Raw genomic sequence first — 15489 nt, 5'->3', positions numbered from 1 at the left:
CAGTCTATAGCAGGAGGGCGAAATCCACTATTACTTATTTCCTTTTTAGATCGATTCTTATGATTTTGGCTTTTAGGCATGATTTGATTTGAGATATTCTAATGTAATGACTATTGAACAACAAGATATTGAGCTAATTTTAGGTTTTTCAATATAGCTCATAGTTGGTTATGAGTTTAGGTTCCCAGTTTTTATTTTGCAAAGTTTGTACGTATTTTCCATTCTCTCTATACTCAAGTCTCATTTGGAGAAATTTGGATTAAAGCTATCAATTCAGGTTTTATTATTTATTTTCATATTCAATTGCTTATTTATTTAAATTGCCCATTATGAATCATCTATGGACATCAAAGTGGTTGTGTTTGCCCTCACCATGAGTGAGTAATCCATTAGGGACTAAGGGTTACGAGGATCATCTTATAACCATTTGTATGATCCTTCACATGTCTATTATGAGAGTATTTTATCTAAATTTATTTTATTGTCTGATTTCATGCATTCTGTCGCTATCGGGGTAACGAAATCGGGTTTGTCATCGTGTTTAAATAGAAAAATAGAAGGGTCGCCACCGAATTTTATTTGGATTTCCTCTATGGGAGAGGAAAGGGAAAATAGTTGATAAAACCCTCAAATAGAAAATGTGCATACAGGAAGTTCAAGGATAAAGAATCGGTCTCGTAATCGAGATTTGAGTTCGAAATTCGGTTACGCAAGGGGGATGATATTAGCACCCCTCACGTCCTTGGTACTCCATGGGAACCATCTGGGTTGTTTGCGTATGTGGCTATTTATCTCGTTTATCCTTATTTTATTTTTCTAAAGAGTGTAAAAATCATAGGACTCTAGGGTTTTTTATTATTGTGCTCGCCAAGGATTGTGGCCCTTGTGCCTACGTATCACTCATCGAGTGATGAGGAATCAGAGCTCTGTAGTTCGGAGTAGAAAATGTTTGTGTGTTGATTGATTTTACATTTGAGAAAAGGGTTTTGGGGATGGTTCCTTAAGGCACAAAAATGAGGTTTGATGAGTTGTGTTCGTTTTACCTTGAATAAGGGTTTATGAAAGAGTTGTTTGTGATTATATTGTACTAAAGTTTATGGACGGAGGTGAAAATTCTAGACAACAAGTCAAGCGTCTTGCATCCAAAATAGTCAGATTAAGGATAGGAATGCTCCATTATTACTCATTCTCCATTACTTAAGGCTTGTGGAGCACAATACTAATCGTAATTTTAAGTATTTTGAATTTGATTATGAAAATGCCACTTGACGTTGAATCAAGAGTTTGTTTATTTGATTATGAAATTGGGTAATGTAATGAATATATAGAGTAATCAACAAGCAAGTAAAGGGTCTCATTGTAAGGTAGCCCAAAAGAAAGTCTTATGTGTGCAAAAGTGACCTAAGCTAAACAAAGGATAATGGGCTTATAAACATGTCCCTCTAGGATGGTGCCATGATGCCATTCTTACAACTGATATGTAAGTTACAAATGAAATCCAAAGTTAAGAACCAAATATAACAAAGTATGAAAAGGTCCTCCAAGCAAGGGTCCTAAGATGAGATTCTCTAAGTCCAAGTTGATTACAAGTGAGATGAATCTTTTTTGGTCTTATCATTTTATCATGTTTTTGTTATTTTTAATGTATGATGACAATAAAGTAAAGAAAAATAAATAAACATGCATGATGAGTTTATACAGTGAGTATGAAGATGATGAATATTTGAAAGTAAATTACAAAGTAACAACATAAAATTAAATAACAAAGTAACAATGATAAAGTCACAATAACAATGGTTAGTGGTAATCAAAGTTAGTAAAGTTTAAGTGAGGTTAGTATTATGTACAAGTCCAACACTTGAGGATTATCTATTCTTAGGTCAAAAGATTCAAAATATGGCGCACCAGGGGATAACTTATCACTGATGGAAAGTATTGAAGATGATCAATGATCAACTTACAATAGGTTTGTAATAATGAAATTTATGCAAACCCCAAGTCCATCTATCAATAGCTTGACAAAAGGAAGACTATGCCAACTCAAGGGTTAAAAGTTAATATATTGATTAAATGATTATGTTAGACAAGTTATAATGATCAAGGGTTAATGTACAATATGAATAAGTTAGCATAATAGTTAATGGGTTAGTATAAACAAAAGAAACAACATGAATCAAATAAAATCAATAAGTTAGTATGTACATAAACAAAGCTTCATCTATGTGTAAAATGATTCAAGTTGGTTGATATAGAGGCAACCTAACCATGCTTCAAAGTACCATGAATGAAACCTTTATCATTCATTAGTAGGTTTGAAACATAGAAGGTTCAAATATCCCTAATCAATCCAACATCATGACCTAATAAACTTCATTATCTACCCAAATTTAAGACCTCATAAGTCAATGAAAAATTGCTCAAATGGTATGAAATAAAATATAATAAAATAGTAGAGACAAATATATATATAATTTTCTAATAAATATTTGATAATAAACGATTTTTAAATAAACAATTTTCTAATAAATAATTTTTTTTCGGTTTTTAAATTATTTTGTTTGGATAAACAAATAAAATTCATCACTATTAATTTTTTAGACTTGTTTATAAATTTTAAAATTTTGGTATAAATTTGAAAAATAGATATTGGTTCGAATTTTTTAAAAATATTTAGAGTTTGTTTTAGGAATTAGAAAAATATGAAAGTTAATTTGTAAAGTTTAAAAGGTTAATAAAAATTAATTTGACATTCATGTCATATAGAGTAAGTAAACAAGATAAATTTCAAATTATTTGTTTTTAAATGCCATTTGAAAATATTTAAAACTTACCTTTAGACAAAATATTTCATGATTTTTTTTATCATTTTAAAAACTCAATTTTTTTCTTTCTAACATAATAAAATTTACATACAAGAAGTTAAGTTCTCTAAAAATCATATAAAAAATGTAAAGCATATGAAATATTATTGAAGCAAATCATATTCTTATTTTCAACAATGAATGGTACATTATCTTGAAACAAATTATAACTAAATGTAAACTAATTTCTAACTAACATAAAATAAAATTAACACAATAACTACTTTCTAAAGAGATTCATATCCTCCTATCTATAAATATTTTTAAAAATAAATGCAATTATATTGTGCAGACTCAAAGTTTCATCTTCATCCAACACAAAAATTGCCACTTAAAATCTAAGGAATTTTATGGATCAACTATCTATAGATAGAAAAAATCTTGGTGATCTCTAATTGTAAAATCTAAGGAATTTTGAATGTTTAAGAGAAATTGGAAGGGATTGGTTTGATATCTCTACTCCTCATGAAACTTAAAAACTGATCAGGCAATTCTTCCAAAAGAGCTTGCACAACAGATATTTGTCCTCCTGTCAAAAACATAAAAATAATCGTAAGAATTTAACTATGAAGCACGAACACAAATACGTAATGTAATCACAAGTGTTGATGTTGGTGCATGACACAGATACGGACCACGAACTCGCGATTCTTTAGAGGTGTCAGTGTTACATAAGAATTGAAAAACTATATTAGACAAGTTAACTAGAGAAGTAACTAGTACTCACTTTGAACTTCTCTCATTGGGACAAACTGCACTATATCTCGCGCCGCTACACGACCAGTAGAACTTCTTAATCGAGGTCCACTATCAGCATCCAATACCTGTGATAATTAATTAACCTATAAGTTCATGTATCTGGTCTAACTTTAAGTCTAGATAAAGTTAGTAAGTAATTAGACCTCCATGCCGGAGAAATCAGCGCCTCCAACGCCAACTATAAGTATCGATAGGGGAAGATCAGATGCGTTAACCACCGCATTTATTGATTCTTGAAGATCAGTAACAATTCCGTCCTATAAAAGGACACCATGAATTTTTTTTTATCAGCGTTGTAAAACGATCTTATAATTAGAAACAAAGCGAGTATATTTCTCACCGTTATGATAAGCAATACATAGTATTTAGTGCTGTTATACGACGAAAGAGACTCTGTAGCCATCTGTGCAGCCATGTTGATAACCGGGCCGAATAAAGTCGGTCCTGACAGTCTGACTGTGTGTAAAGCACTAGCATAAGCATCCATTATGCCTTCAACTCCTTCCACCTAAACACATGATGGACTAACTGTATAATTTTCTTCTACCTTATCTAGTGAATAAAAGAGAAAGAATCAAAAAATGAAAACAGTGAGAATTTCTCACCTCAGAGCAACCTGGAGCTCCTCCATTCAGATTAAAACAATGAGATAATGCACCACTTTGTACAGTTCCTCCAAATCCCCAAGCAGGAAACATCTTATCAGAATCATAGAACTGAATAACTTCTCCGACCTCCATTATAGCCTACACAATTTTTCATGTTCATAAGAAAAGACATTGATAGTATATTAACATGACATGAAGCCCGGATACCTATTACAGGCACTGGTACGATTCGGCATGGATACAAATTTTCATGTTCATTAACCAACACATTGATACATAATATATTTTTAAAAAAAATGCAAGATACGATACGACTTAGATAACGTAGCAAAGAATCTGAATGTTGAGGATTTCATGGAAATGTATTAATCTTACCTTTTGGTATGCGTTTAACCGACCGGATGCATTGATGTAATGCAAAGAATCTGGCTGTTGAGGATTTCCATTGGAAGCTGAACAAATATCGAAGCACTTAATAAACTATAAACATGAAATTAGTACTACTAATCACCTTAGGCAATAAAACAAATGAGACCTACCAGTGAAGTCTATTGCAACCATGAAGTTGAGGTCAAATCCACTAGATATGTAATCAATAAAACTGAATTGTTCTTTTTCAATATATTGATCCACAAAGAGTTGACTCTTTAAAATCTATAATGAAGAAATAATTCTATCAAATTTGAGTTTTTAAGCAAATCAAAACCAAATTCTAATTTGATTGCACGGATCAATGATCACCTTATCTTGTCCACGGCGTTTCGATGGCACAACAAAATTCGCACCTTTCCTCTCATTATATAGCTTTTCAAGGTCTGCAATTGACTTCTGCATTTTACTGATGGCAACAAACTTTGAAGTCACTTTTTTACATCTATGAAATATAAACTAGAAATTTAAAAGCCTTAAGAAGCTTAGGAACAACAAAATTAAAAGCAACTATAGTTAACTCGGCTTTACCCGATAAATGCATGGTTTCCACTCCTATTGAAGTCAAAACACTCGATAACTAATGGAGTCTCCTGCATAGAAGTTGTTGAAAATTTTCAAAACTTGGTTAACATTTCCTTACACGAGACAGTAATTAAAAATCGATTTAATTGAGATATGTATGATTTAACATGAGATCTGTTGTGTCCAAAGATGGCAAGCTTACTTTACTTCCAAATTGCTGGAAATTAAGAGAAACCGGATTCCATTTTGGATTTAAATTGTTATCTATAACTTCCGTCTTGCAAATAGGAATAGAACCTCCGGTTTCAACCATTCTTGATACCCTTAGAAAAGGATCCTACACAAGAAAAAACAACATGAAAAGTTTTAAAAACTTGTACATGAATTAAACTAAATCATAAATAAATATGTAGCAGGGTATTGAATTTGTACACTTTTAGAAAAAACATCTTTGTTGTCCAAGCGAGAACAACGGAAGCTAATCTTAACAACATTCCTTGAAGCAACAGTCTCCTCAGCATGAATGGTAACTGATCCAAGATTTCTTTGAACAGTATTCTCTCTTTTGCTTTGAAGCTTTAAGGTCAAGCTGCGGTTTTGTTTGGTCACTATCTGTTTCATGAAAGAATATGAAATATTGGATAATATATATTAAGATTGTACTGCCAAATCAACATGGTTATTATCAATTGAAGCTGACCTCTGATAAATTGCAACTCGCTTCTCCAATGAAATCTTGATCTTTCAGTTTTAGTGTCTGCAAGAAAAAACCATTGTGTTTCTGAAGTATGGACTATTGCAAACAAAAATATCATGTAGGTGAAGTTATTAAAGGGAGAACTATTACATGGTTTATGTAGAAAAAGATGTATCCTTGTGAAAAAATATTTAAAAATTAGATTTTCTATCCAAATGCTATTCTTCTTTTTTGGAAGTTGAAGTTTTCTTTTTGTAGTTAAAAGTTTGCTGCTACATCAAGTCAACTTTATACATTACAACAGTTGGTGTTTCCATATATGTATATATATATATATTTATACATTACAACAGTTGGTGTTTCCATATATATATATATATATATATATATATATATATATATATATCAACATCATTTTCACTTTTATTTATTTAAATATAAACTTACTTTATTATTAAAATGTTAAAAAGTTTTATTTTGGATAAATTTTATCTTCCTTTTGGAGAGAATTCGAAAGGTTGGTATGGTGGTTTCGAAAATGAGTCTCACCCGGGAAGGCACAACTGATTGAATCACAGCTGGATGGGGAGAGAAGCATTGGATGACACATAGTGAATGTACACAACATGCCTTGAGTAAGATGGAGATGTCGACTGGCAGGGAGTGAATGATGGCAGAGGAAATTCTGAACACACCAGACGGATGGCGTAGCAGAGAATTTCTAGACATGCTGAAAGGATGACACAGAGGTGTGGACACTTGAAAACAACTTGGCAGAGATTTTTTCTGGTAAGTCGTGGTAGCTTAGACAACAGTATGATCACGGTGGTGTCGGTGATTTGATTCTTTGATTCTAACAATATGATCAATTTATTGTTACAAAATAGCTTCATCGGACTTTTAAATTGTATTTTCAAATCTTCTATAACTTGTTTCATCCCTAATAATTCATAAATTCTTTGTTATATTTTAAAATATTGCTTTAGCAGTTGATCGAAGCACTACACTTTACTTCTTCCTCTTCCAAAAAAAACAAGGTTTCCACCTGAGAATGTATAATAATTAGAAGGAGATCTTTGATCACTTGCTAAACTTGCACAATCAACATACATGCCTTCAAACTTGATCTTTTAAACATGAGCCCTCGCCCCAAAGTGACATTGAGATATTCTAGAACTCAATGTACAACTTATAAATGTCTTCCCCTTGCATCATACATAAACTGACTCACTATACTAACTATTGAATTATGTATGAACTGATTCATCACACTAATTGCTGAAACAAAATCCAACCTAGTTAGAAAAATGTGAGAAAAATATTGAGAGACAAACTAAAAAGTACGACATCTATATTTAGAGGAACAAATTTTTTTATTCTTTGACAAGGTAACAGATAAATCGTTTAGATCATCATCACGAGTGAGAATCAATAATATAAGAATCATTTTCAGTTCTTACCTTTGATTTAGACAATAGAATTTGTTTGTGGGTCTGGTCAAGTGTAGTTTTTTCTTGATCTACTAGAATTGATTCTGATTTTGATGACTCCTACAAAACAGAAGACAATGAAGGAACCGAGAACATAAATAGATTATTCAGAAGTTGAATTAAGAATAAGATTCAAAATAGGTGACGACCGAGTTCAAAAACAAGAGGAAGAGAAGAACATAAACAAGTATTTTAGGGAAGCTATGATCAAGGATACATAACTCGAGTTCAGAGTCAGAGTCATTCATGTTATCCACTTGAGACACCCTGAGGATGAGTGGAATAAGACACATTTTCGTAAAATGTTATAGTACTACTTAGAGAAGGAGGATTTAAATTAGAGGTTGGAGACGAGCCTTATAAACACATGACTTTCGGCTAAGTAGAAGTAAAATGGAGTATATGGAATGTAAGTTCAACAAAGAGAGAAGCATTTTAAACCTAGTGGTGAAAGTTGAAGACCATATCATCCCTCAAGTCATGTAATTTAAACATCTTAGTCCGCAATATGAAATATTGAGAAATAAAGGGACGTAAACCATCGAATTCAAATTGGATGGTCGAAATAAATGAGGAAGTCAGGGGTCTTATGTGACACAAAAGTACTTCTCAAGCTGAAGGAAAGTTTTTATCGGACAATAGTAAAGACTGCGATGTTCTACAGGACAAAATATTGGGCGATTAAAAATCAATACGAGATAAAACTTAATTGTTGTTGGATGTATAATCACAATGAGAGAAAAAAAAGCTTCATTACAAATTAATAAAAATACAAAATGTAGTTATCATAATCTCACCAAAATAGTGGTTAAACTCTATTTTTGTTTCTTAAAAAGTTTTTTCTCGGTCCCTAAATATAAAACAAAGTATGATTTTTATGACAAATGAAAGTAACAAATAGATTATTATAGTTTAAGGAGAGTTTTTCTCCTCCTTTTTCTATCCAATTCCTAAAAGTTCTCTCATATTCACCAGATGCTTTTATTATTTAATCTTTATGTTCATCAAATTTCAATTATCATTTGACTTTGGTGTCAAACTTCTTATCTTTATTTTGCAAATAATTGCATTAGGATGTCCTTCATCTTCCTCTTTTTATATTTTTTTAGCTTATCTATACTTCATTCTCTCTAATCCTAGAGGGAAATATCCATTACTATGACTATGTTTGGATTGAAGAATAAAGGTATAACGAATTGCATAGTATGAAAGTATAAATGTATAAATTAAACATAGGGAAGGTGTAAAGGGTTGCAAAGCAGGATGGCGATGAACAACAAACTACTATGAAGGTATAAAAAAAAGAAAAAGAAAATAGGATTGACGATAACTACGATTTATGCATAATCAAAACCTTTAAACTTTAGAGCTCTGATACTATGTAAAAAATGTTTCTAACATATCATAGTTAATAGTTAATTTGTTTAAATTTAATGGACTTGTTTAAGAGTCAAACTACTATAATATAAAAATAAGTATAAATATTATATAGTATACAATTGATTATTTACCAGAGATACAAACCTTAGTGGAAACGCCATGATATGTTGTGTCAATGTCATACACCTGAAATCTGAAAGAAAGCAAAATGAAGAAGAAGAAATTATATATAAATCAAGTCAGAAAGAAGTTTGTTATATATATAAAGTTACACATGAAGAATAGCTTACACAAGTGGTTGCACAATCTCGAAATGAAATGCCATATTAATTTTTTCTATCCATTCTGGATTCAAACAATTCGTTATAACTTCAGTTCGTCCTAATTCTTCCAATTTGCCACCTCCTTTCTTTGCATATACAACAAGCATAGGATCACTCTAAAATAAAACAAAACAAAAAAACATAGAAATTAGTATTGGTTTTAGGTAGATAAATATGTACGAAACATCTGTAAAAAAAAAGTTGACAGCCAATTCGCAACAATTATAAGTCAGGTCTAGCTTCCGCCATGGAGAGTTTCAAATAAGATTTTTTTTTTATCTCTGTATAAATTGGTGGCAAATGTCTTGACTAGTAGGTTGATAATGGTTATAATTTATAAATAAGATTATTTCTCCTAACTAATCAACTTTTATCAAAGGTCGGTAGTAAGTAGATGAAGTGACCAATACTGAATGAGGTTGCGCGGATTTTAAGAAGACTCGTGAGTCTGTCAATTAGAATTTTATGGATTATATGATGCGGCTATCTTGATAAATGGGTGTGTAACCCAGGAGATTAAGAATCTAAGAGAGCTTACAGAAGCATTTACAAAATTACATTGCAACACATGCATTGTTATCTATATGAAAATTAAAATACCTTTGATGTAATGTCCATATCAAGTAAGTCAGATGCTGAAAAAGATAACTGCAGAAAAGATTAGAAGACCAAGTTATTTTCTTAGCTCAGGTTACAACAAAAACAAATACAGTATATTTGAAATATATAAAAATAAAATAAAAAGGAAATCAAACAAATGAAATTGTTAGTTATCGGTATGAAATTTTATTTATTATTAAGTATTCAGAAACTTTTATTTCAATCAATATTTTAAAAATCGAATCGAACCGGACGGTTCAATTAGGTTGGAAACCAGAGATGAATCTGGTTGGATCAATCTTTAAAATTGTAGTGGATCAAAATCGGAGTAAAATCGAAAAAATTGGATTGAACCATTCAAAATCATTCGAACCAAAGAATCTGAGCCGATTTTATAAAACCGTCCGATTCAAAAAAAATCATCAAATTGACCATTTTTTAAATATTTTTATAAATTTTAATATGTCAATATCAAAATTTAACATATATTCTTAATCATAAAAAAAATTGTATTTTCATATCATCATACAAACTTCTAGGTTTTATCATTCCATTATAGTTTTTCTTTCAACCACACTCCATCATCATCTCACCACCGTCTCTTTTAAAGATAGTCACGATATTCAATTTAATATTGATGGTCGTTCAAGTCAATATTATTTGTTGTTGTCAATGAAGATTTATTTGTCGTAGTTCAATTCAAATTCATTTTTTTAATGAAATATATTATATTATTTACTTTTGTTATTTTATCTTATTTAATTTAGATATTTTTAATTGTTAGAACTTTATTTTAGTTATTATATTCTATTATTTTAATTTTGTTTTGAATTAATTTAATTTAATTTGTTGTAATTCTTTAATTTAGTCAAATTATTCTTAAATGAATGTTGAAATGAAATGTAGAATTATGTTAACATTTGATTATGTATGACATATTAGCTTAGTTAATGAACGGTTCGATCGAAACGGTTGAACCAATTGAATTTTAAATCATAATATTTATTTGATTTCTAGTCCAATTTTTAAAACAATAATTTCAATAGAATTAAAAACAATATTGGTGATTATATTGATTTTTTGTTGTTGTTGTTTGAATTTTTTTGGATACTTCTTGTTACAATTTTATGTCTCACAACTTTCTAATTTTAGATGCGATAATAATGTAAATTTCCTTAATTCTCAATGGAATCGTAAAATTTACTCATTATTGTAAAATTGACATTTAAATATACAATTTAAACATTGTTAAAAAAAATACTAACATATTTTAACACACTCTTTTCAAAAACTCTTCAATAAAAAAAAAGTACATTATTAAGAATCTCTTAGATAATAAGTTATTAATCTTTTTTTTTTGAAAAGGTAATATTCTATGGACAATTATTCTTTTAGCATATACTAGTACACTATACATACCTCCCTGTGAGTCAGAATACATTGGATCGTATTATATTTTATTTATAAGTTTTATAATAAAATTTAAGATCGGACTCTTCGTAAACTAATTTTTTATTTAAATTTAAAATTTTAAAAATCTGAATTTATTTTACTTAAAATTCACACATAAACATATTTCAAATAAAAATAGGGTAATACTAACTTATGCCCCAAAGGCACATGTTAAGAAACTCACAAATAGAAAATTTGTATTGAAAAAATAAATAAAATTGTTAATTATAATTTTTTAATAAATTCAATACATAATTTCCAAGATATTGTTTCTATATTTATCTCTTAACTTGTGCCCTTGGGGCACAAGTTAGCATTACCCATAAAAATATAATATAACTTATATATAAATATACTAACAAATAATTAAAACATTAAAATTATTATTTTTTTGGTTAAAAAAGTAAAATTAAACTCTATTTTAACTTTCTCGCAGCCTGCATATACTTAATTTTTGTAATTATAATTTGTTTTCTCTTCTTTTTCTTTTAACATTTGTAATATGAAAAAACTCTAGTTTGATATACAAGATGACATCATAGAAAATTTAACTATGACATCATAACTATGACATCATATTTTTATTTTAATAATATACACTATTAAGTTTAAATTACTAAAATATTAATAAATTTATAATTTAATCAGTATGATCTGGTCTATAATTTTTTTTGTCTATTAGCCATATAATTGATAATTTTATTTTTAAAATATTGCTATAAATGTTTGCAGAATGTGCCTAATATAGATTTCTATAATAGATATATTAGAGTTTTAAAGGTAAAGTCTTACACTAAAAAATGAAGTTAATAATAATAATAATTTATTAAAATTGATCAAAAATAGTAAGCTTTATTGTTAGATCAAAAATTAAATAGAAGAAGAAACTATGAAATATACGTAAATTGCACTCTTTTTATTTAAAAATCATATATTTCTTTAAAAATGATCAGTCTCTACTAACTGTCACACACAAAATCAGGATCATCAAGCATTCATCAAAAAACTTCACATTCACAGAATCATCTACTAGTTCTAACAACGGAAAACGTAAAATCATTCGATTAAATCAGTGCAAATTGAAATTTGAGATGATGAATTGAAAGTGAATACAAAATTCCAGACACAGATTGTAAACTGAGATTGGGGAAATTGAACGAACCTCGACTCTGGTGAACAATGGCTGAAAACCTTGAGATGTATAGAAGAAATCAACAGCGTCATTGTTGTTGTTCGTTGCTTTCTGATTCACACCACCAACTGCTTCTTTCGCTCCTTTTACGTCTGAGAAACAACCTCCCATTTTAAACCCTAATTTCCTTCTTTTCAATCTCAGATACAAAACTCTCACTCAAAGATCGATAATACAAGCCTTTTGTTTCTTTTTTCGGTTTATATATTGCTCTATTTCATCTTAATCTTATTATTATTATTAATAATAATAATAATAATAATAATAATAATAATAATATAAATTTGTTTTATTTTCCACGAAAAACGCTTTGGTGCTTGTTAAATCAGTATTTGTTCACCATTATTATTATATCTATATCTATATATTCATCATTAATACACTTTTCACGTGGAAAACTATATGACTTGTGGCACAAGAAAGCTCTATGTATAAAAATAAAATAAAAAAGTCTCATATTATACTAGTAATTAATTCCTATGTGTAATTTCCATGTAATTAAGAAAAACAAACCACGAAATTGAATAATAATTCATGGTTAAAGTTTGACACGTTTTATGCATCTGTTTTGGTCAATTTTAATTTTAATGCCCAATTTTAATTCATTTTCTTCTATATTTAAATATATTTTGAGAGTTCTTTTTCGTGGCCTATAAAGGTATAAATTAGAATAACAATAATAATATATACTTACGGTATAATAATGTATAATAATTTGATTAAATATATTTATAAAAAAATTTATACATTAATATATAAATTTTAATCTCAGAATTTTATCTTATTTATTGATGCGCTGATGACAAAATATAATCCTATTACATTTTTAAGAACATAATTCATAATAATATGATATATCATAATTAAATGAAAAGGTTATTATTTGTAAAATAATTACATATATATTTTTGAAATGATTTTGCAAATATATATATATATATATATATATATATATATATATATATATATATATATATATATATATATATATATATATATATATATATATATATATGACAAACAAGTTAAAAAGTAATTACATAATTCTATATAAGTTTTTACAAAATTAATTGATATTATTAAAAAAAAATCTTAAAAAATCACGAGTAACCAAATAATTTTATTATATGCTAAATACTTACTCACAACTTGTTACCTTGAATTTCAAACAGTCTTGCATTATCTTTTGGATTCTTAATAATAGATAAAATCATTATTTTTGCTATTCTTTTTCAAATGCATTTTAAAATTATTTATAATTTTAGAGAGAAAAATTATTGTATTAATGAAATACTCAATATTAATTTATCTATTAACTTCACTTAGTGAAATAACTTGCCGAACTCTATTTAAAATGATTTTATTCATATATCTTTGTGTATGGTTGGTTGATTTGGTTGTTTATGTTTCATTAATTTGGCCTATTTTTTCCATTCATCAAAGTTTTCTACCAGGCTTTTCTGTAGTATGGTTTTTAACAAGGCATGGGGATTTCATATCTTAGATATTGGTTTACTCTTTTCGATATTCTTTTCAATCTTTCTTATTTTATTTTTATTAATATATTTATTAAGGTGCTTTTTAAGTGGCTTCTCTAGAGTATCAATCTTGTTAATCTCATTTGTACTCTTTTATAAAATAATTATATTATATAAATTAATTAATTTATATAAAATGATATATGTTTAGGATTGTCAAAAACAATTTAAAATCTTAATTCTTATATTTTTTTAAGGCAAAGATTTCAATAAAAGAAAGAAGCTACAAATGAAGGGGGATAATGTCTAACCCTAAGAAGGATTATGAAATTTAAATCAAGGCAAATTAAGTTTATTAGGTAAGAGTGTACTTGTCAAAAAGTACATATGTGTGACACCTCTATGCTGGTAGGTGTAGTCAGAGGCTTTAAGATTTTCATTGGTTTTATGGTTGTCTCACTGTGAATCTTGTTTTGAGGTGATTTGGGTATGAAGAAAGCAAGCTCAAGGGAGGCGCATTCTGACTTCTCCCTCTCAACCCTAGAGTTTGGATATTTATAAAGACAATTGGGTCTGGATTTGGGGATTAATGGGACGCAGTAACCACTCCTCTTTGGCAAGGGAAGTTGTTAACTATATATTTATTAGTGAATCGTGACCAGAACTTCATGCACATGCGGTTGTAGGTTATGCACACGTAACCCCTCACATTTCTCACCAGGGCGAGTAGCCATCGAAGTGGGGGTTATATCTGGGCACCATATTTTGGGGAGTTCTCCTTATAAGGTTTGGTCCAATACTACTTTGTTATGGGTCTTTGCTAATATATTATTACAGAGTCCCTCAAGCACGAGAGCTTGTAAATAGCGAAGTATTTTAGGCTCATCAGTTCTTTCAATTAAACCCATCAATTGAGGGTGAGTCCTTTAGCTATGGGTGAGTCCCTTGGTTAGGGGTGAGTCCCTCAAAATAGAGGACAGTCTGTCGCTTAGGGGTGAGTTCCTCAATTAGGGGTGAGTCCCTCAGTAAGAGGCGAGTCATCGGTTAAGGGTGAGTTATCACCCTCCTGGTCGGTGTCTCCTAAGTAGCTTGTGTGTCAGCTAGGGGATGTCAACTATTAGACAAATGATTTGGAGACACCAAAACATAAGTCAACTACGAAAGCTTGATCGTTTAGCGGGAAAGGAGCATGTGTGGCATTTAATAATGCTCATGATGATTTTCTTGGGGAACCCCAATCTAATTTCTTTCCTTACACATGTCTTTAATGTGTGGAACCTCTTGCACTTGTTGCAACAGTTGCTTTATTAGGAAGGTATGTTGCTTATGTCGTTGATTTTTCCCTATAAAAAAACATGCCTTACTTCTCAAAAAAAAAACTTTTTCTTTCCCTTCCATTTTAGAATTTCTGCTTTGTTTAATCAGAGAAAATTTATAGGTACGTTGGTGCGTCTTTATGTTTGGATAGGAGAGGAAAAGTTGTGGGATTCGTTAGTCTCTCAGGGATCTAAGTACTGCGGTTTTTAACCTTATCCCTCTCTTTAGAAACTTATGGTCTGGAAGAAAGCTAAAAGTGTTCATGTTCGAGACAATTGTGTCCCTATATTCTTACTTTGACATGATCGTGAGGTTCCGTCAGGATATTGGGTTCTCCAGTACAGGGCACGAAGAATATGTAATCCTAGAGTCCTCTTC

At 29.6% G+C, this 15489-nt stretch overlaps 1 protein-coding gene across 2 annotated transcripts; it reads right to left on the bottom strand.

Annotated features, from left to right (window-relative positions):
- Positions 1–3087: 3087 nt before the first annotated feature.
- On the bottom strand, positions 3088–12487 carry LOC127128897 (protein BONZAI 3). 2 transcript variants are annotated; one of them, XM_051058259.1, is made up of 17 exons: positions 12287–12487; positions 9673–9720; positions 9040–9188; positions 8894–8942; positions 7340–7429; positions 5883–5939; positions 5615–5794; positions 5385–5519; positions 5189–5250; positions 4970–5066; positions 4768–4882; positions 4604–4680; positions 4226–4366; positions 3961–4128; positions 3764–3877; positions 3589–3685; positions 3088–3390 (listed from the first exon to the last, which is right to left on the bottom strand). In XM_051058259.1, exons 1-17 carry the CDS (start codon positions 12425–12427, stop codon positions 3284–3286), a joined length of 1827 nt encoding a protein of 608 aa, XP_050914216.1. In that variant the 5' UTR covers positions 12428–12487; the 3' UTR covers positions 3088–3283. The 2 variants fall into 2 exon arrangements, with proteins under 2 accessions (XP_050914216.1, XP_050914217.1); XM_051058260.1 differs by lacking the exon at positions 7340–7429.
- Between the last annotated feature and the right edge of the window lie 3002 nt (positions 12488–15489).

The sequence above is a fragment of the Lathyrus oleraceus genome, chromosome 3, assembly GCF_024323335.1.
Source record: "Lathyrus oleraceus cultivar Zhongwan6 chromosome 3, CAAS_Psat_ZW6_1.0, whole genome shotgun sequence".
Taxonomy (NCBI): domain Eukaryota; kingdom Viridiplantae; phylum Streptophyta; class Magnoliopsida; order Fabales; family Fabaceae; genus Lathyrus; species Lathyrus oleraceus.
This window is presented reverse-complemented; position numbering and strand designations above follow the sequence as displayed.

Excerpts from the sequence above, each read along its gene's own strand:
- LOC127128897 (XM_051058259.1), bottom strand. The coding sequence starts at position 12,427 with ATGGGAGGTTGTTTCTCAGACGTAAAAGGAGCGAAAGAAGCAGTTGGT. Across the intron at positions 4,681-4,767 it reads GGTTGCAATAGACTTCACTG|CTTCCAATGGAAATCCTCAA; the intron begins GTAGGTCTCATT and ends ATATTTGTTCAG. Across the intron at positions 3,391-3,588 it reads CCCAATGAGAGAAGTTCAAA|GAGGACAAATATCTGTTGTG; the intron begins GTGAGTACTAGT and ends TGTTTTTGACAG.